The sequence below is a fragment of the Crocuta crocuta genome, unplaced genomic scaffold (assembly GCF_008692635.1).
Source record: "Crocuta crocuta isolate KB4526 unplaced genomic scaffold, BGI_CrCroc_1.0 scaffold37, whole genome shotgun sequence".
NCBI lineage: Eukaryota > Metazoa > Chordata > Mammalia > Carnivora > Hyaenidae > Crocuta > Crocuta crocuta.
In genome coordinates, this window is record NW_027532040.1 from 675,551 (window position 1) to 698,220 (window position 22,670).

Genomic DNA, 22,670 nt, shown 5'->3' on the forward strand with positions numbered 1-22,670 from the left:
ATCTCAAAATACAGTCACATTCTGAATATGAATTCTGGAGGGTTACAATTCATCCCACACCAGGCACTTAGATCACATCGAGATTTTAATGTTCTCTTCTGTGTTTATATTTTTTTCCATTGGTGTCCCCCGACTGCAATTTCTTAACTCTAATGATATAAAATACTGTCTGATGAATAGTTTCTAAGCAGTGGTTCAAATATTTTGATAATTTTCTGAGGTGTTAACTTTTTGATATTTTACATCTTTCCAAGTCCAAATAAACCATTCCTGAGCAAAAGTGAAACTGACTGCATTTATACTTCCTCATTCTGCTTCTTCACGGCAGATCTCACACACCCTCAGAGGAGTCGGCCAGAGAACTTCACAACTTAATTTCTTGGTTTTCTAAAAAGGGTCTTACAATCTTATTTCTCCTGCCCATCAGGAAAGGATTAAGAAAACAAAGGTTGAAATCAACTGCTTCAACTTTCCAGTATAAAAAGAGGAAGTTTTCAGGAAAATCCTGGTAAGTTACACAATCAGTAAACTTTTATATTTTCTGCCGATAGGATGGCTATTTTTTTTTAAAACCCAAGCTGTACTTTTTATATAAATACTTGTGTTGGCACAATATTGCTTGTAAAAATGTTGAAAGTAATTAGAAATATTAATAGATATGTATCGACATATTTAACTGAGGCTAAATTTGTATATGGTCTTCTAGAAAGAAATGTACTGTTAAGTGTAGTTGGAGTGGTAAGAACTTTACGGTCCTCTAAGGCAGTAAGAAAGACAACAGAGAAACAATGCAAAGTTCAGGAATGTAAACGTTAAAGATTGTAAAGGAACTTGTGGTCATGTGCAACTATGTGAAATTCTGTCTTCCATAACTTAAGATGTTACTAGAAGCTTTACATTTAATCAAAGATAGCACTCTCCAAACGCTATTTGTCTTTGTAAGAAGTCTCTTCACATTCTCCTCCCCCACCCCACCCCGCAATCTGGTTACAAACTGAAAATGGAAACTTAACCAGGAAATGAAACTTAACTTGCATTGTGTGTGGTTTCGTTTCTTCAGACCAGCAGGGGGGGATGTGTAGCCCTTCCAGACTAGCGGCAGGATCCTTCAGAGACTCTCCCTGAAGATCAGCTGAGTCCTACTGAACATAACTGCTGGGGGCATAGATATTTGGGATCCTCTGAGGACCCCCCTGAGATGAGGGTAGGTGGGCACCAACGCTGGACCCTATGCACTCCGGTGATTTGGCACTTCTTGTTCAATACCTAAAGAGAGAAAACAGTAGTTGCTGAAGGATGGCATCCTGTAGTTCCTTTGCTAATAATTAATGTCATTACTGGTAAGATTTGCGTTCACAATTGTTTCAAAACAGGAAGATGAGGGCTCCCAGGAAGCCAGTGTTATGTCAAGTCAGTCTCAAAATTTGTCCACACCAGTCATTTTGACCTTTGCTTAGCCCCAACAATATATATGCAGATGCTCTTATAACCGAAAGGTACAAACTATTTTAAAAGCATTATTGAACATAATAAGTTCAAATTATTATATGTTCAGAACTACTGTCATGAGAGGAGAGGGAGATTGAGAACCCTTTGACATTATAATCAGTCCAAGATATTATTAAAGAGCTTAGTATATCATGTTAAGACAAGGTATTGTCAATTTTTCCATTTAACAGAAGAAAAGACTCCAGATTTGGGGAATAAATGTCTGTGACTTTAACTGAGAACAGTGTTTCTATCTCCCTGGTATCTAATAGCAGAAGCTGAAGCGAGAGAAAGCTGCCATTTCTTAGGTGGCACAAAGTTATACAGCACTGGACAGAGCACACAGTGAGTTGCTGGCTGTATAGAGGCATAAAAGCTGTAAGAAGAAGGGATATGCTGCAGAGGGAAATTTCTGATGTGCTGCTTCATTTCTAGAATGTTGGACCTTAACAAATATATTTTTAATAAACTTAAAAAAATTAAAAGGGATGCCAGGCTGGCTTACAGAAGAGCATGTGACTCTTGATCTCGGGGTCGCGAGTTCGAGCCCCACACTGGGAGTACAGATTATGAAAAAAAAATTTAAAAATAATGAACTTTAGAATGCTGTGCCTTGGTGAAATTGCTATAATCACTGACTAAAACAAAACAGAAAACCTTGAGTCTGTCCTCTCAGTCTTTAGGATACCCAGAGACAGGGTAGGTGGTTAAATTACTGAAAGAGGACTCTGACTAAGAGAAGTTTCGCAGCAGATCTGCGCAGAGTGTGTCTGTGGGAAGGTGGTAAGTCCCTCACCAGGATCAGCTTTCCAGAGCAGAGGCAGCAGCTGAGAACAGCAGAGGTGCTGAGGTTCTGACACTGAGGACCCAGAAAAGAGAAAGAAACATAGTCCAATATGAGAAATGATCTTATCTGGAAACTGTGAGTGACACAGCAGAAATGATACTGGATATTATGAAACTAGGGTAGCTAGAAGTACTAGAGGAGAAAACAGACTTATTAATTTTCCTTTCCTTTTGACAAAATTTCCTTTTCCTTCCTTGTGACCAGGTGATTGAAGCTAGAATTAGTTCTGGCCCTTATCAAGCAGCCTAGTAAGCATATATTCCTAGATTTCTGTGTGGGATTCAGGCCGAGGGAAAGCACTGCCCTAGTGAAATGAGCAGTCCCTTAGTCCTTGGACCCACAGACATGGCTAACTCAAGAGCTGCCGAAAATTCATTATTTTAAACTACTCTGAGAAAATGTTACTCATTCAACATGTAGTTGAATGTAGCTTTTTCTTAAAAGCTACTCTGTGCTAACCACTGTAAAATAGTGAACACATGTAAAAACTCCTGGTCCTCATGAAGTACACAGAAATAATGGGTGGGACCAAAAAAGAAACAAGATACATAAGTATGAGTATGTGGAATACTTTATTATGATAAATACTAAGTATATATATTTAAAGAGAAAAAAACAGAGGAAGAACAGGGAATACTGGAGACCTACTAAAGTTTTCAGCAGGCTGGCTAACCGTGCCTCAATAAGAAGGTGACATGGGATGAAAGACCTGAGCGAAGGGAAGGAGTGAGCCCTTCAGGTATCTGAGGACGTCCCACGGAGTCCAAGCAAGCACAGTGCCAGAAGCAGAAGTAGGTTCTTCCTGCAAGAAACAAGAAGGGGCTGGACCAGCTTTAGAAAGAGAAATGAAAATAAGATGCAGTATCAGAACGGTAACAGGGTGCCAGGTCATGTGAGGCCTTATAGTTTATAACAAAGAGCTCAGCTCTCACACTGAGTCAAATGGAAAGCCACTGGAGGGATTGAACACAATATTGGCACATGATTTACATTTGAACAGGGTCACGCTGGCTGCTATTTTGAGACGCCCCCAGCAGGATCAATAATAGCAAGAGTGAAACAAGTAAGGGAGCTGCTCCTGTCATCCAGGAGAGAGGTGGGGTCTTAGATGGATTGGTAGCCATGGAGGTGGTGGCCGGTGGTCAGATGCCAGATGTGTTTTAGAGAGACAACCTACAAGATTTGCTCCACATTGAATGTGAAATGTGGAAGAGAAAGAATGCCTACAACAGATTTTTGGATGCTTGTTTAATGTATTAAAAGTATTTAAATACAAGAGGAGATGCCATCTTGCTGGAAGATATTCTTTCAAATCTTGTACATGTTTGACTTTTCACAATAAGAAGTTAGGGAAGAGATCTGTCTCATAAAGAGTTCCTAAGCAACAATCCAATCAATTTTCTTGATACCATTTTGTGTTTCCATTTTCTTTGATATCATTTTGTTTTTTGATGTAACAGATTCCCAACAAAAAGCAAAACTGGAAAAGGACCGGATCTGTTCTGCCTACATCTGAATTTCCTCACAATTGCTTTCCAGGACAATACTCTTGCAAAGTTTCAAGAAAAGACAACTAATTTAACAGCTTGAGGTCAAAGTACCTCATAAAGAACTATTTTAAGTTGCTGATATAAAAAGTAAGTTTTCAGAAAAGGCTTTGTGAGTTTCTAATTATTGAAGATATCTGTTTCATCAAATTTCTTTAAAAGCTGTTTTTAAAAATTAAGTCTAAAAAGTAGAGTAGAACTTGGAAAATGAGTATATTTTCAAGTGTACATGAGCTATTTCTAACGAAATGATTCTAAAAGGAATGAGAAATATTCCTGTTTGCACATATATGTATCGCTAGATGTGACTTGCACTGACTGCAGAATTGTTAAAAAAAAAAAAAAAAAAGATTTTTAACGTTTATTTATTTTTGAGAGACAGAGCACGAGCAGGGGAGAGGCAGAGACAGAGAGGGAGACACAGAATCTGAAGCAGGCTCCAGGCTCTGAGCTGTCAGCACAGAGCACAACGCAGGGCTCAAACTCACAAACTGTGAGATCATGATCTAAGTGTAAGTCAGATGCTTAACCGACTGAACCACCCAGGTGCCTCTGCAGAAGTCTTTAAAAAAGAAACCTTCCAACAACCATGGTGCGGAGTGTTTCTAGAAATGGACGTCTCCAGAGATGAGTCTAGAAAGACCTAAGTGAAATGTTGATCAGAGGATCAAGAATTGAAGCATACCCACCTGTGTAGAAAATTGTAGCCATGTGCAGCTATGGCAACCCCTGTCCTGTATAACCCAAGATGATAACAAAAGTTAGATTAGACCCACCAAAGTTTATTTTATTTTTTAAAATATTTATTTACTTTAGTAATCTCTACATCCAACATGGGGTTTGAACTCACCACCCCAAGATCAAAAGTTGCATGTTCTTCTGACTGATCTAGCCAGGCACCCCTAATCATTTTATTTAAGGTTTTCTTTCACAACTAGCTTGTACAAAGACTATGGGAGGAAATACATCATTTTAACATGAACTTCCAGAAATGTAACTAGCCTGATTGGCAGTTTCATTTCTGAAGAACAGTAGGCCTGCTGATCCCCAATTGTGTACGTTCTTCCCTAGAGGCAAAGATACCTGTGGGCTGCTGAGACCTAGCTTTCTGGAGACAGGGGTGGGCACCACTGCTTGCCCTAAGAGCTGTTTGGTTTGATCCTTCCTGATCAACCCCAAAATGAGAAAATAAAAGTTTTCAAGAAATGAGTCCTGGGACACCTGGGTGGCTCAGTTGGTTAAGTGTCAGACTCTTGATTTGAGCTCAGGTCATGTCCCACCGTTTGTGAGATCACAGCCCATATTGGGCTCTGTGTTGATAGTGCAGAGCCTGCTTGGGATTCTCTTTCTTCCTCTCTCTCCCTCTCTCAAGAAAGAAAGGAAGGAAGGAAGGAAGGAAAGAAGGAAAAGAAAGAGAAAGAAAGAAAGAAAGAAAGAAAGAAAGAAAGAAAGAAAGAAAGAAAGAAAGAAAGAAAAAGAAAGAAAGAAAGAAAGAAAGAAAATAGAGAAAGAGAGAGAGAAAGAAAGAGATGGGTCCTGAAATTGGATACTCATAGGAAAACTCTGGGATTCAAAAATTTCCCAGAACAGAATAAAGGAGAGAGGTCTTCTCCCCAGTTCCAAACAGAGCAACACCTTTCTCCATTTTAGACCTTAAGGTTTTATGTGGTTTTCTTTTTAAGAAGTAGAACAAGAGCAAGAAACAACCAAGGCAACACTGGTTCTATCCCTTGCTCCTATACAATGAAAACAGGTTGGCTGAGAGGAGACATAATCAATCATGACATTGTTTTCCTGACAACCCCTTCCCTTTATTTATACTGTGTAACTTCTTGTTATACATAAAGGTCCCCTGTATTTAAAAAAATATGCCAACACTCCAGGATGTAAGTCTAATCAGATAATGTTCCTGAAATGACTTTGTCAGCCTTCACTATAAAGAATAGTGAAATACTTTAAAGTTCTAAATAAATAGTAACAAATCATCACCCAAAATGAGGTTGAAAACACACTGGGCCAAAGAATTATACCAAAGCATCATTAAAGCATTTTTGCCCAAATTTTGGTCACCTTGAATTAAATACATGATCCAAGTATGGATCATAGACCATATAAGATGGTTGTATAATTGACAGAATGCAAAATTCATGTGAAAGCATTACCAAATATATAGTAACTTCAGATCATTATGTATCTTCTCAGCTCCCATCACAGCAGTGGGCAGCTGAGAAATTTTTTAATGTTATAAAAGGTCTTCATCTTTGAACAGTAGGGAGCCTGTGAGATAGAGATTAAAAACAGATTTGGGGAGGACAGATGCACTTCCGATTTGAGAAGAATGCTCCCATTTCCCTTGTGATTCCCGGCAGAATTCAAACAATAAAGGAAAAGATGTCTCCCTAACAGGTAGCCCAAAGACCAGCCCTTCCACATCCCCACATTACACGTGGACACACACTCCTTTCTGTAGAGTGCTATAGTCTAGTGGGATTGCTATACTTACTGGCTAAATCAGAAGAGAAAATCTAGAGCTTTTCCTTACAATATTTGGGGTACCCAGAGGAGAAGACGAGAAAGGACGCTGACTAAGAGAAGATATTGCCATAAACCTGGACAGAGCACGTCTGTAGAGAATGACAAGAGCATCTCCCAGGAGAGATACCCAGAGATGCGCAGATCTCCTCTCCAGAGCAAGGAGTTAGGGACAGTCCATTCAAAGAACAGAAACTAAAACTAAAATAGAATGTATGAACCTAGTAACAGAAGAAAACTCAAGAACAGTATAGTGGTAGATGTGGTTTTAGGAGCTCAGAGAAGCTCTCTTCTGATTGTTTCAGTTTCCTTGTTGCAATAGAAAGCAGGGTTACAGCGGAAAGAGATAATAGTGAGGAGGTTGCGGAGATTTGATGAGAGAGAAGAATGTGTGAAATAGCCATTTCGGACAGTGAGAGAGTGAATACAGCAGGGAAGCAGAATGGTAGCTTGGAGCATTAACAGTCTGCTGGAGGACAATGGTCATGACTTTAAAGTGAGAGCAGTTGGGACATGCAGTCATTGTCCAGCCATGTTCCACCGAGCTGACAGACAGAGAACAATGGGAGGGAGGAGAGGGCAAGTGATTATAATGAATGAACAAAAAAATTAAGCTAGTTACAAGGGAGAGGCAGTGAGGAGATGCAGTGCCGGAGGCCGTGCCCGCTCCGACAGGTCCAGGGGTCCCTGAAGGATGGACGGTGTCGGCGAAAGNGCAGGAGGGAGGTACTTGAATCCGAGATGCTGGAAGGCTTGTAGTCATTAGTGATTCTATCAGTTGGCTAGGGCTGCTATAACAAAATACCACAAACTGAGTGGCTTAAACCACACAAATATATTATGTCACAGTTCTGGAGGCTGGAAGTCTTCTTCAAGATCAACATGTTGGTGAGGTTGTTTCGTGTGGAGGGCTGTAAATGGGAATGTGTTCCCTGATTTTCCTCTAGCTTCTGGTGGTTTGCTGGCAATATCTGGCGTTCCTTGGCTTATAGATCACCCCAATCCCTGCCTTCTTCTGCACATGGTGTTCTCCGTGTGTGTGTGTGCCTCTGTGTCTAAATTTCCCCTTCCTAATAAGATACCAGTCATATTGAATTAGGGCCTACTCTAATGGCTTCATATTAACATCTTCAATGACCCTATGTCCAAAAGGGCTGTGCTCCCAGCACTCTCCACAATAGCTAAAACATGGAAAGAGCCTAAGTGTCCATCAACAGATGAATGGANGGGCTGTGCTCCAAGGAAGTGGGGTGAGGACTTTGTCACATCAGCCTAAACCTGTCAGGAGGCAATAATTAAGCAAGAGTATCTATTTGAGATCAAAAATTGTATTTTGGAGTACATAGATTTAGGCAGCAACCCACATAGTGTCCCACTAAGAAAAGTCAGGGGTTTTTAAGGCAAAAAGGGAATGTTCATATACATAATGTTGCTTACAAAGAATTTTTGATTGGAGCATCTCAGTCAGTTAAGCGTCCAAGTTCAGCTCAGGTCAGGATCTCACAGTTAGAGAGTTCGAGCCCCACATCAGGCTCTGTGCCAACAGCTTTGAGCCTGGACCCTGCTTTAGATTCTGTGTCTCCATCTTTCTCTGCCTTCTCCTGCTTTCTCTCTCTCTCTCTCTCAAAAATAAGTAAACATTAAAAACATTTTTAAAGGGGCGTCTGAGTGTCTCAGTCGATTTTGGCTCAGGTCATGATCTCGTAGTTCTTGAGTTCAAGCCCCACATCTGGCTCTGTGCTGACAGTCCAGAGCCTAGGGCCTGCTTCAGATTCTGTGTCTCCCTTTCTCTCTGTCCCTCCCCAATCATGCTGTTTCTCTCTCTCTCTCTCTCAAAAATAAACATTAAAAATTTTTTTAATGTTAAAAAAAGAATTTTTGATTGGTTTTGGTGGCAGAAAGCTAATCTTAACTGAATGTAACTGATTGCTAAGGCTATCACTAAGTAAAACCTCTTCGTAGCAAGTAGCAAATTTGGGCTGAGTCCTTGGAATATTTTTGATTTGGCCAGATTTAATTTTTTTAAATGTTTTACTTATTTCTGAGAGAGAGAGTGTGAGCAGGGGAGGGTCAGAGAGAGGGGGAGACCCACAAACGGTGAGATCATGACCTGAGCAGAAGTCGGACGCCCAACCGACTGAGCCACCCAGGCGCCCCATGATTTGGCCAGGTTTCAAAGTTCATGGTTCCACCAGTGAGGACATGTATATGGCCCATCCCCTTAATGGATCCATTTTAAAACCCCTTGACATAAGTGACCTCCTTTCATTTCACCTATCACAAACACATACGTTTTAGGAGGGAGTGGTCATAATTCAACCCATAACAGTTATGATAAGGTCAATGATGTGACTGTAAGAGTGGTGTTGGGGTAAGGTCAAGATCATTAGACAAGAGGCAGTCAAGAGGGAGAAAAGGCCAGTGTATTGAAGGATCATTTGAGTCACCAAAAATTATGACAGGAAGTGTCTGAGGGCATGAGTGCCTCTCCCCTTCAGCTGACAGAAAGGGGGTCAAAATATATTAAAGTGTATAAAAAGCAAGTGTTCAGAAAATTCCTAAAGTATGAAACATTTTAAGACTAAATTTAAAAATAATACAGTAGGGGCACCTGGGTGGCTCTGTTGGTTAAACATCAACTTTGGCTCAGGTCATGATCTTGTGGCTCATGAGTTTGGGCTCCTCATCACGTTTGTCTGCTGACAGCACAGAACCTGCTTTGGATCCTCTCTCTCTGCCCCACCTCCCCCGCCCTCTCTCTCTCAAAAATAAATACTTTCTAAAAAGTTTAACAATAATACAGTAGTCATGCTTTTTTGTTCAACCTTTTCTCCAAAGTGACCTCAAAAAATCTTTCATTAGTTACGTTTCCTGATAACTGCTCCTACCGGTGTTTGTAAACAGGTAAGGCAGGACCAGGACCCCTCCCTTCAGTCTTAACTGAAATGACACTTAGGGCCTCTGCAGAGGAAGCAGAAGGATCAGGGATGAGGCTCCAGGCTCTGCGATGTGTGGAGTCATCTCCTTGTCGGTAATTCCCTCTGCTCAGGAATTCTCTTTGGCAGACCCAGTACCCAGATCTGGGAGCAGGAGCGGGGAGAGTGCACTGCAGAGCACCACCGCACCCGTCTCCTTAGACCCTGTAGATAAGGCTTTGGAAGTCTCACCAGGTAGATAGACTCTTCCTTACTCCCTTCACTCTGCCTGCCAGACTTGCTCCTTCTGCCTGCTTCCCACCCTACTCCCAAGCCCCGCTTTAACTTCACCTGCCCAAGGCCCCCACTTTCCTGCTAGGGACATTCCTCTCTTCCTCACAGATCCCAGTCCTTTGGCCCATATTGTGTCTTACACAAAGCACGATCACAATTTATTATTATAAGCTGTTTTGAATGTATGTGTGTGGGGCATTTTTTTCTATTTTAAATTTGCTCCATTGGACTATAAGTACTATGAAAAACTTCACACCTCTTTTGGTTACCACTATTTTTCTTGAGCATGATGCCTAATAGGTGCTCAATAAAAATTAGTTGAGTGAATAAACCAATGATATTTATCTCTGGTTGTGATATGTGCGCTAATTCTTATGGAACCTCTAAGACCTCTTGGATCTACACTGTAAAGTGAATTCAGATGGAATTGGCCATCTGAAATACGTTTATAATGTCCGTTGTGCCAGTAGCTCAAAGTTCTGCTAATTGGCTCAGGATTAGGTGTGTCCTGCAGACTGAAGGCAAAGTGAAATCATATGGTATTTGTCTTTCTCTGACTGACTTATCTTGCTTATCATACTACTCTCTAATTCCATCCGTATTGTTACAAATGGAAATATTTCATTTTTTATGGCTGAGTAATATTTCATTATATATATATATATATATATACACCACTTCTTTATCCATTCATCATTTGATATATACTTGAGCTACTTCCATAGTTTGGCTATTGTAGGTAAACTTGCTATAAATATTAGGGTACATTTATCCCTCTGAATTAGTAGTTTTGTATTCTTTGAGTAAATACCTAGTAGTGCAATTTCTGGGTTGTAGAGCAGTTCTATTTTTAACTTTTTGAGGAACATCCATACTGTTTTCCAGAGTGGCTGCACCAATGTGCATCCCCACCAACAGTGCAAAATGGCTCCCATTTCTACACATCCTTGCCAATACCTATTGTTACTTGTGTTGTTAATTTCAGCCATTTTGACAGATGTGAGGGGATATCTGACTGTAGTTTTGATTTGTATCTCCCGATTATCAATGATGTTGAGCATCTTTTCATAGGTCTGTTGGCCATCTGGAACATCTTCTTTGGAAAAATATCTATTCATATCTTTTGCCCATTTTAGATTTTGCATTTTTGGGGTGTTGAGTTCTATGAAGTTCTTTATAGATTTTTGGACACTAACATTTTATAAGATGTCACTTGCAAATATCTTCTCCCATTCCATATTTACCTTTTAGTTTTGTTGATCATTTCCTTTGCTGTGCAGAAGCTTTTTATTTTGATGAAGTCTCAATAGTTTATTTTTACTTTTGTTTCCCTTGCCTCAGGAGACAGATATAGAAACAAGTTGTTACGGCCGATGAAAAAGAAGTTACTGCTTGTGCTTTTCTCCATAATTTTTATGGTTTCAGGTTTCACCTTGAGGACTTTAATCCATTTTGAGTTTATTTTTGTTTGGTGCAAAAAAGAGGTCAAGTTTCATTCTTTTGCATGTGGCTGTCCAGTTTTCCCAGCACCATATATTGAAGAGACTTTTTCCCATTGGATACTCTTTCTTGCTTTTTTTTTGAAGATTAACTGAGCATATAATTGTGGGTTTATATCTGGGTTTTTTATTCCATTCCATTGATCTAGTGTCTATTTTTGTACCAGTACCATACTGTTTTGATCACTATAGCTTTGTAATATAACTTAAAGTCCAGAATCATGATGCTTCCAGCTTTGTTTTTTCTTTTTCAACATTGCTTTGGCTATTTGGGGTCTTTTGTGGTTCCATACAAGAGATTTTTTTTAATTTGAGAGAGGAAGAGTGTGCAAGTGGGGGGAGCAGGACATGAGAGAGAGAATGAATCTCAAGCAAACTCCACGCTCAGCATGAAGCCAAACATGGGGCTTGATCCACAATGTAGGGATCATGACCTGAGCCAATATTAAGAGTTGGATGCTCAACTGACTGAGCACCAGGCATCCCAGTTCCATACAAATTTTAAGATTATTTGTTCTAATTCTGTGAAAAAATGCTGTTGGTTTTTGACAGGGATTGCATTAAATGTGTAGATTGCTTTGAGTTGTATAGACGTTTTAACAATATTTGTTTTTCTAGTCCATGAGCATGGAATGTCTTTCCTTTTGTTGTTGTTGTTGTTGTTGTTCACCTTCAATTTCTTTCATTATTGCTTTACACTTTTCAGAGTACAGGTTTTTCTACCTGTTTGGTTAGGTTTATTCCTAGGTATCTTACTGGTTTGGTGCAATTATAAATGGGATTTATTTTCTCTTTCTGCTGCTTCATTATTGCTGTATAGAAATGCAACATATTTTTGCGCATTGATTTTGTATTCTGCAACTTTACTGAATTCTATTTATCAGTTCTAGCAGTTTTTTGGTGAAGTCTTTCAGGTTTCTGTATAGAGTATCATGTCATATGCAAGTAGTGAAAGTCTTACTTCTTTATTACAGATTTAGATGCCTTTTATTACTTTATGTTGTCTAATTCCTGTTGCTAGGACTTCCAGTAGTATGTTAAATAACTGGTGAGAGTGGACATCTCTGTGTTGTTCCTGACTGCAGAGGAAAAGCTCTCAGTTTTTCCCCACTGAGGATGATATTAGCTGTCAGGTTTTCATATATGGCTTTTATTATGTTGAAGTATGTTCCCTCTAAACCTACTCTGTTGAGGTTTTTATCATGAATGGGTGTTATATCTTGTACCAAACAATTATTTTTTTTGTGTCTATTGAAATGATCATATGGTTCTTATCCATTCTTTTCTTAATGTGGTATACCACATTGATTGATTTGCAAATATTGAACCACCTCGCAACCCAGGAATAAATTCCACTTGATCATGGTGAATGATCTGGGCCCTTTCTCTCTTCTTTTTGATAAGTCTGGCTAGAGGTTTATTTATTAATTTTTTCAAAGAACAGCTCCTGATTTCATTGATCTGTTCTATTGTTTAAGTTTCTATATCATTTATTTCTGCTCTAATCTTTATTATTTCCTTCCTTCTGCCAGCTTTAGGCTTTGTTTGTTGTTCTATTTATAGCTGCTTTAGGTGTAAAATTAGGTTGTTTATTTGAGATTTTTCTTGCTTCTTGAGGTAAGCCTGTATTGTATATACTTCCCTCTTAGGACCACTTTTGCTACATTCCAAAGACTGTTTAAGATTTGATTTTCATTTGTTTCCATGTATTCTTCAATTTCTTGTTTTATTTCCTGGTTGACCCATTCATTGTTTACTAGCATGCTGTTTAGCCTCCATGTATTTGTGATCTTTCCAATTTTTTTCTTGTAGTTGTCTTCTAGTTTCATAGTGTCATGGTCAGAAAAAGTGTGTAGTATCATTTCAGTCTTATTGTATTTGTTGAGGTCTGTTTTGTGACCTAATATGTGATCTTTTCTGGAGGATGTTCTGTGAGCACTTGAAAGAATGTGTATTCTGCTCTTTTGGGTCAATTTCTGGGATCGTTAGGATGATTTTATAGTTATCTAGTTGTATTCATGAGACATGATGAGCCTAGGGTCCTCTTACTGTGCTGCCATCTTCCTCTCCTTTCTTTTTTTTTTTAATAGTTTATTATCAAGTTGGTTTCCATATAACACCCAGTGCTTGTAGTTTTGATTTATAGTTCCCTGATGATAAGTGATGATGAGCATCTTTTCATATGTCTGTTGGCCAACTGTATGTCTTCTTTGGAGAAATGTCTGTTCATGTCTTCTTTCCATTTTTAGTTGGATTATTTGCTTTTATTTTTGTAATGACTTATATAAGCTCTTTATATATATTTGGATATGAGCCCATTATCAAATACGTCATTTGCAAATATCTCCTCCCATTCAGTAGGTTGTCTTTTAGTTTCATTGATTGTTTCCTTTGCTGTACAGAGCTTTTTATTTTGATGGAGTCCCAATAGTTAAGTTTTGCTTTTGTTTCCCTTGCCTCAGGAGATATGTCTAGAAAAATGTTGCTACATAGGCTGAAATAGTTTTAACAAATTTAAAAACTCATACTATTTTTTTCCTAATTTCAGTCAGGCCAGGCCAGTATGAACTACAGCTAACTCTTTTGGTATCTCTGAGAGCCACAAGAATTAGTCAACCAAATTGATTTCCCTAACATTCCGCTATCACATCCCTTTCTGCCTCGGTGGGCTAACAGCTTGAGTTCCTAAAGACAGGAGGTGATGAGGTAGCTGATTGCTTCATTACTATGTAACAAAGATGGCCATCTTCCTCACTGAGAAAGGAGTTTTCTGTTCCCCAACCTCCCATCTCCACTTATCTGGTTTTATATTTTAAAGTTTATTTGCAGTACTCAGCTATGGGAATCAATGCCTTGTTACTTAAAATTCTGGTTTTAAATTACAAAAACCCTGTTGTACTTGGGTGGCTCAGTCATGTGAGCTTCCAACTTTGGCTCAGGTCATGATCTCGTGGTTCATGAGTTCCAGCCCCACATCAGTCTCTGTGCTGACAGCTCCAAGCCTGGAGGCTGCTTCAGATTCTGTGTTTACCTCTCTCTCTTTCTGCCCTGACCCACTCACACACACACTCTCTCTCTCTCAAATATTAATTTAAGAAAACATTTTTAAAAAGTTACAAAAACCCAACTTTCACCAAGTTAAGCCTAAAAGGGATAAAAGGGAAAATTACTATATGGATAAAGGTGTATGTCACCCTAATTGGAAGCTACTACTCATTTCATAATCACAATTATAATCATCTAGGAAACAAGAGCACTAATTGGGACTACAAAACATTAAAAATATGTATCAACTAGTTTTAAGAGTCATCCTTGAACGATATTTTATATATGTTGTTTATATAAAATTATATACATAATTGACTATGCAATTTCAATGGTAAAGCATATTACTAAAATGCTTATCGTATTACTTTCTCCAAGGTAAAAACAGCAAGCTTGAAATGAGTGAAAAAGTAAAGCTACCTGAAATGACCAACAACTGGACCAAAGAGCATGTGAAACAATGGGTAACCGAAGACCTTAAGGTTGATGAGAGATATGGGCAGATTCTGCTCAATGAAGAAGTAACTGGATTAGTCCTGCAGGAATTAACTGAGATGGACCTTAGAGAAATGGGGCTACCACGGGGTCCAGCACTTGTGATAAAACGTAAATATGACAAACTGAATAACATGTACCTTGAAAGTAACAATCAGGATTCTGGACAATTAGATCATACAAAACCATCCCAAGAAGAACACCCAAAAAAGCCACAACAGACGAAAAAGGAAGATGAGAAAACAGTGTTATCCAATTTTAATCATGATCTCAGAGAGACCAAAGATACCAAAAAACAAGAATCAATTCTTACAAAAGAAGATGCATTAAATGAAGGCAAAACCACGGAAGACCAAAATGAGGATAAGCTAAAAAGTGAACAGTTGACTTGTATGCCATATCCTTTTGATCAGTTCCATAATAGCCAACGTTACATAGAACATAGTATTCTACAACCTGAAACTGGCCCACTCAATCTCATAGACCCAATACATGAGTTCAAAGCCCTTACTAATACAGAAGCAGCCACGGAAAAGGACATTAAGATGAAATTTAGCAATGAAGTCTTCCGATTTGCATCAGCTTGTATGAATTCACGCACCAATGGCACCATTCATTTTGGAGTCAAGAACAAACCCCATGGACAAATCGTTGGTGTGAAAGTCACCAGTAAAGATGCCTTCATTGACCACTTCAATAATACGATCAGACAATACTTTGAAGCTGAGGTCAATGTAGCCAAGTCGTGCATTCGGGAACCAAGGTTTGTGGACGTTTTACTGCAGAACAATACACCATCTGATAGATTTGTCATAGAAGTAGATGTTATTCCAAAACACTCCGTATGTGAAGAAAAGTATTTCTTAATCAGGATGCAAAGTTGTAAAAATGAAACGTGGAAACCAAACCAAGATGTTTCACTGTTTGTGAGAGATGGGGCCAGCTCTAAGGATATCCTGGCCAATGTCAAGCAACGGGATATAGCTCACAAAGAATTTTTACAAAATCTAAAGTCACTAGCAGCATCTAGAAAAGAAGCTGAAGAAGAATATGAGGTGAAAGCAAAAAAGAAGGAGAGTGAAGGACAAAAGCTTGTCAAACTTCTCATAGGCAACCGAGACTCGCTGGATAATTCATACTATAGCTGGTACATTCTTGTAACAAATAAATGCCATCCAAACCAAACAAATAACTTAGATTTTCTAAAGGAAATGAAATGGTTTGCTGTGTTGGAGTTTGATCCTGAATCTGTGAGCAAGGGGGTGGCCAAAGCTTACAAAAAAAGCCGAGTTGCAAATCTTCACTTTCCAAATCAATTTGAAGAAAAGACAAATAACATAAGGGAGAAAATTTCTAGTTTGAATCTTTACCAGCAGCCCAGCTGGATCTTCTGCAATGGCAGATCAGACTTGAAAAATGAGAGCCATAAGCCTCTAGAGCCACACTTATGGCATAGAGAAAGAGCTTCTGAGGTCAGGAAGCTGATTTTATTTCTCACAGATGAAAATATAATGACAAGAGGGAAATTTCTGGTAGTGTTTCTATTACTCTCTCCAGTGGAAAGCCCAGGAGATCCCCTCATTGAAACTTTCTGTGCTTTCTACCAAGCTCTCAAAGGAATGGAAAATGTACTGTGTATCTGTGTAAACTCACAGATTTATCAACGATGGAAAGATCTGCTACAAACAAGACTGACAATGGCAGATGAATTAACAAACCACAGTATTTCCACTTTAAATTTAGAACTGATAAACAGTACTATTCTTAAACTAAAACCAGTGACTCAGTCATCAAGAAGATTTTTGCCTTCCCATGGATTTTCTTCCGTTATCTTAGAGAAAAAGGAAGAGGATATCTTGACTGCACTGGAAATCCTCTGTGAAAATGAGTGTAAAGACACAGACATAGAGAAAGATAAAGCTAAATTCCAAGAATTTAAGACCTCAAAAGAGGAACACTTTTATCGAGGTGGCAAAGTATCCTGGTGGAACTTCTATTTTTCTTCTGAAAACTATTCTTCAGCTTTTGTCAAAAGGGATAGTTATGAAAAGCTTAAAGATCTGATACAATGCTGGGCAGACTCTCCTAAACCAGTATTTGCAAAAATTATTAATCTCTATCATCATCCAGGATGTGGGGGTACTACATTAGCTATGAATGTCCTCTGGGACTTAAAGAAAAGCTTTAGATGTGCTGTGTTAAAAAACAAAACAACTGATTTTGCAGAAATTGTAGAACAAGTGACCAAACTGATTACCTATAAGGCAACCAGCTATGAAGACTACTTTCCTGTACTTCTCCTTGTGGATGATTTTGAAGACCAAGAAAATGTTTATGTCCTACAGAATGCCATTGATTCCATTTTAGCAGAGAAGGGCTTGAGATATGAAAAGACACTGGTAATTATCCTCAACTGCATGAGATCCCAGAATCCTGATGAGACTGCAAAATTAGCAGACAGTGTTGCACTAACCTACCAACTTTCTCCCAAGGAACAAAGAGCTTTTGAGGCTAAACTGGAAGAAATTGAAAAGGAACATAAGAACTGTGAAAACTTTTATTCCTTCATGATCATGAAAAGCAATTTTAACAAAAACTATATAGAAAAGGTAGTCAAGAATATCCTAAAAGGACAGAATGTTGACAGCAAGGAAGCACAACTCATCTCTTTCCTGGCTCTACTCAACTCTTATGTTACTGATTCTACAATTTCAGTGTCACAGTGTGAAATATTTTTGGGAATCATATGCACTAATGCACCCTGGGAACCTGAAAGCCTAGAGAACAAGATGGGAGCCTATTCTACACTTCTAATAAACACAGAAGTTGCAGATTTTGGGAGATACATAGGTGTGCGCATCATTCATCCTTTGATTGCCATTTCCTGTCTGAAAGAACTGGAAGAAAGCTATAATTTGACTAAATGTCAAATTGCATTGAAGATCTTAAATGAGAATTTATTCTATACTTCTGGAATAGGAAGAGAAAAATTTCAACATGATGTGCAAACTCTTCTGCTTACAAGACAGCGCAAGGAGTATGGAGATGAAACAGATACTCTGTTTGCCCCGTTAATTGAAGCTTTAAAGAACGAAGAAATTGAAAAGGTTTTGGAGGCAGGGAGTATTCGATTCCCACAAAATGCATTCATTTGTCAGGCTTTAGCAAGATATTTCTACATTAAAGAAAAGAATTTTAACATTGCTCTGGATTGGGCAAATCAGGCCAAGAAGAGAGCATCTAAAAATTCCTATATCTCAGATACACTTGGTCAAGTCTACAAAAGTCAAATCAAATGGTGGTTGGATGAAAAGAAGAACTCCAAGGATATTACTGTTGATGATCTAACATATCTCCTGGAAGCTGCTGAAAACGCCTCAAGAGCTTTCAAAATATCCCAAGAGCAAACTGAGAGGAAAGGCTATGAAAGAGAGGGCTTGGCACCACAGAAGTTTCAAAGAAAATATGACACGTACAACACAGCGTGTTTCTTGGGTGAAATTGAAGTTGGTCTTTACACTATTCAGATTCTCCAGCTCACTCCCTATTTCCTCAAAGAAAGTGAATTATGTAAAAAAGCCATGGTAGAATTTTTATCAGGAAAGGGAATTACTCCCATAAATCCAAAATGTGAATATTATTTCGCTCTTAGCAAGTTCACATCCTACTTACAAAATTTACAATCAGATTTGAAAAGGTGCTTTGACTTCCTTAATGATTATATGGTTCTTCTGGAAATGAGGAATGCCCAAAAAGAAATAGTTGAAATCTCATTAAGCAAAAAAGTCACTCGTTGTTTCAAGAAATACATGCAACTTTTCTGCCATTTGGATCTCAGTTCACTAGAGGGCAAAGAGAGTCCGTTTCTCCAAGAAGAGAAATGCAGGAAAGGTTTAGAAGCTTTGAGAGCAGATAGGTTTTCTGGACTCCTGGAATATCTTAATCCCAATCACAAAGATGCTGCAAACAATATGGAAAATATAGTGAACAATTATTCTTTCCTACTGAAGCAAAACCCAAGTAAACAGATGACAAAGGAGAAACTAAATTTCATTTTAGCCAACATTATTCTTAACTGTCTAAAACCCCACTCCAAATCCATTCAACCACTTACCACACTGAAAAAACAGCTCCGAGAAGTGTTGAGAGTCACAGTAGTAAGTCATCAATGTCCAGATTCTTATTTTTTGGCCTGCCTTCTGTTCTGGCCAGATAACCAAGAGCTAGATGAAGATTCCAAACTAATGGAAAAGTATGTTTTATCCTTAAACAGAACCTTCAAGAGACAGTACAGGAGCATGTGCAGGTCCAAGCAGGCAAGCACATTTTTTTATCTGGGGAAGAAGAAGGGTCTCCACAGTCTTGTTCACAAGGCCGAGATAGAGCAATACTTCAGCAAAGTACAAAATATAAATTCCCTTGGGCAGAGTGGTGACGTTTGGAAAAAAAAAGAAGTCAAAGACCTCCTGTGTCGTCTAACTGGTCAGGCTGAAGGCAAGCTAATCTCTATGGAATATGGAACAGAGAAGAAAATTAAAATACCAGTAACACCTGTTTATTCAGGTCCACTCAGAAGTGGTGGGAACATAGAAAGAGTATCCTTCTACCTAGGATTTTCCATGGAAGGCCCTCTGGCATATGACATAGAAGTAATATAAGAAGACATATTAACTCAAATATGTTTATTCATCTCTCTCTCTGATTTTATTCCCTCTCTCCATTCCCATGGCATTTTAATAACATTATTGGCTAATCTGCAATCACGGATTCTGCATTTGTCTCCCTGAATGTATTGCAAAGCTTTTCGAAGGCATTAAGTATATCTATACAGAGTTTGGTACACAGCAGAGTTGACTGTTCAGTGTTTTAAATACACATTTCAGATCTATATTCAGTTGGTATCCACTGGTCACATCATAACTGTCTAAAGGTCAATAAAATCTGTTTTGATTATATCACTCATGAATATTCTGAATTGTGAATTATTCATTCACTGTGAAAGCAGAGATTTAAATAAGATGAATATTAAAGGAAAAGCCCTTCCTCAGTTTTTAGAAATCAGACCCATAGAGCCACACCAGAGTATCATCTTGGTATGGAAGGTAAATATTTTGTTCTCTTCCATCTACCTTTCCACCTATCCGTATAAATACACAATTCCTTGTACCCCTTGCCCTTCTCCCAACTTCCTGCTTCAGGAGGGGAAAGAGAACAGAAAACAAAGTGGTCACAAGCTTGAACTCCCTTTGCCTTCTTGCTCCCATTTACAGATAAATCTGTTTCTACGGCCATTCTTGCTTCCCGTCAACATAGTCTTATCTCCACCTATTCTTTAGAGCCCATCTCCGCTGGCTTCTTTTTTCCATTCACTGCTCTCCTTTCTCTTTTGACTTCTCAACCTGTACTATATACACATTGTTCTCTGTCAAATATTCTCTTATTTTCATCCAACATTTTCCATATGACTATTCTGATTTGTCCATCACAACTGAGTTCGAATCAACTTCACCAGGAAGTCTTCCCTGACCCTAGAAGCCCTGCCTGATTAGATGACTTCCTCATGGCAGTGTGTGTTCCCAACTTTCCAGTGCCAGGAATGCAATCCTAGAGGCTTGATCCCAGACTTAAACCAAGCAGAACAGCCTCAAACAGCATTCCAGAGCTTGGATTTTAAGAGAGATCCATTGCGTATAAAGCAAAACACACACTAATGTAGATTAAATCAAATACTTAACAAATACATGTTTATTTATCTACTTCTTCATATCTCCTTAAAACATAACTTAGATATTCCAGGTTGTAAAACCAAACCAGTTCCTCTTGTCATCTAGATATCTATTCCCTATCAGGGTCCTTTTTACCAGTATTTCTTTAAAACTCTGGGAAATGTTCACATGGTCCACAAACATGACCCTGTTGCTAGAAGCCACATCTGCTGCTGATCTTGCTCCAAACTGCTGCCTCCCCTTTCTGCAGTCCATGTGGTAGCACACTCTTCCAAGTGTTCACACATCCCTGGACACAGGCTGGACCCTTAAACCTTCATAGCGCTACAACATTTAGCAACACTTAACTAACAGCTTGACTTAAGAGAAAAAATGTTCTAATAGAAGGAAGAAAAATTGTTAAATATTCCTGTTATCCATGAATATCCTCAGAGTTCAAAGGCCCAGCTCCTCTACAAGGTTTTATAGGGGCCTTTTCTTTTCTCAACCCACTTTCAACAGCCGCATCAGAGGGTGGCCCTTGCTCAGCTCTTTCACCTGAGAAACCCCTAAACAGGAATCATTAACTTAGAGATTAAGCTACCAACCCTCTGAGGTCCCTGGAAAGAATTCCATTTTTTCTGAAAGATATATAATATGCAGAGATGTCATTCACCCTCAAGGAAGACTGAGTTTTACATTACAGGCAGAGAAGTTCGACTCCCTATTTCAGAACAGATTCTTCGCTTTACTCTTCTAGAGTCCAAGAGCCCATTAAAATGCTTTTCCCAAAACAAATGCCTACTCTTCCTTCGAAGGTGAAGTTGTGTTCTATCTGCAGAAAATCATGAACATTTATAGTAGCCTTAAATTCTAGTTTACTGTATCTCTACCATCTATGTTTCAAATATATTGGATCCAATTTTTCTCAGATAACTCATTAAAAATAAAGACACTAATTTTAAATGAATTCTTTCCTTCAAACGCCCTCCTTTTTTTCTCCCCCTCCATTTTTTTTTTAAGTTGCCAACAGGGAAAACTGAGAGTAAAAACAAACAAACAAAAAAAAAACTGAGAGTAAAAACAAAAAAAATGTTGGATTTTTTTTTAAATGAGCATTTTTTGGTTTGTGATACTATGTGCTTCCTCGGCTCTCTACTCACAAGGACTCAGTACCCTCATGTCATCTCCTGCTTGTTCAGGGTTCCACCTAGTTCATAAATCACTAGCCCTACACACATAGATAAATTAACTCACAACTAATACAGCAAATTATGGCCCCAGTGGTCTTCTTAACTTGGAAAGATGATACCACAACAGCCAGTGATTAACCAAGACAACCAAGGAGAAAAGCTCATACTTAGAAAATAGACAGGCTTACAATGCAAGTCTAACGGTGCCAGGCATTCATCAAGTTAGTGTCTACAGGTAAGTCAGAACCCTGGTTTCCCCATTTGTTTGTTTGTCTTTTATAGTTGGTACAGATACATTTAATTAAAGTGAAGCAGAATTTTAAACAAGGTAAAGAAAATTCTGAGTTATAAACTTAGAAACTATGTTTACACCCTTGGGTTTATATCTATTTTTGCTATGAATTTGTGGTTGATCCAAGTCAAGTTACCTGCTGATTTTAATCTCAATATACCAATTTGCAAATTTATCTTACTGGGGTTTTATGAAAATTTTGTAAGGTTTTAAGTTATATTTTTCTATATGAGTGTGCTTATATTTTTGTTATGGCTGTAATTCTACCTATAGTAAAAATGACCAGTAATTACGTAAAATGAAAAGTAAAGAAAATGATGATTATTGTTAAACTAATCCAGTACTTGGAACTTAATTCAAATTTGAATTGAATGGAGTTAAGTAATTTGTGCTTTTTATATACAGTTAAACAAGTGTAACTTTCCGTTCCTCTTGAAGATAACGTTTCTCAAACATGGGAAGTTGTTTCACATCCCTCGACTTTTCTTATTTTCAATGTCATTATTTGTCCTTATCATTTCATTTTATATATTTTTTCATCATGATAAATGTACTCTTTAATCCCCACTGCCTATTTCCCATATTCCTCCATCCACTTCCCCTCTGGTAACCATCAGTTTGTTCTCTTTAGTTAAGAGTCTATTTCTCGGTTTCTCTCTGTCTCTCTTTTTCTTTGCTCATTTTGTTTCCTGGTTTCCTCATTTGTAAGATGAGGAAAATAAACTTTACAAGTATCTGATGAGGATTAAACTGGACAGCTTAAGTCATATGTCTGGCACATACGTGCAACCAACAGCACAATCAATTTGTGATTGTAA

At 38.4% G+C, this 22,670-nt stretch overlaps 1 protein-coding gene across 2 annotated transcripts; it reads left to right on the top strand.

Moving 5' to 3' along the window:
- Positions 1 to 323: 323 nt before the first annotated feature.
- Positions 324 to 19,628, top strand: SAMD9L (sterile alpha motif domain containing 9 like). 2 transcript variants are annotated; one of them, XM_077776230.1, is made up of 3 exons: positions 324 to 508; positions 3,796 to 3,972; positions 14,546 to 19,628. In XM_077776230.1, exon 3 carries the CDS (start codon positions 14,566 to 14,568, stop codon positions 19,318 to 19,320), a length of 4,755 nt encoding a protein of 1,584 aa, XP_077632356.1. In that variant the 5' UTR covers positions 324 to 508; positions 3,796 to 3,972; positions 14,546 to 14,565; the 3' UTR covers positions 19,321 to 19,628. The 2 variants fall into 2 exon arrangements, with proteins under 2 accessions (XP_077632356.1, XP_077632357.1); XM_077776231.1 differs by lacking the exon at positions 3,796 to 3,972.
- Positions 19,629 to 22,670: the final 3,042 nt, after the last annotated feature.

Coding starts and splice junctions, on each gene's coding strand:
- SAMD9L (XM_077776230.1), top strand. CDS start 14,566: ATGAGTGAAAAAGTAAAGCTACCTGAAATGACCAACAACTGGACCAAA.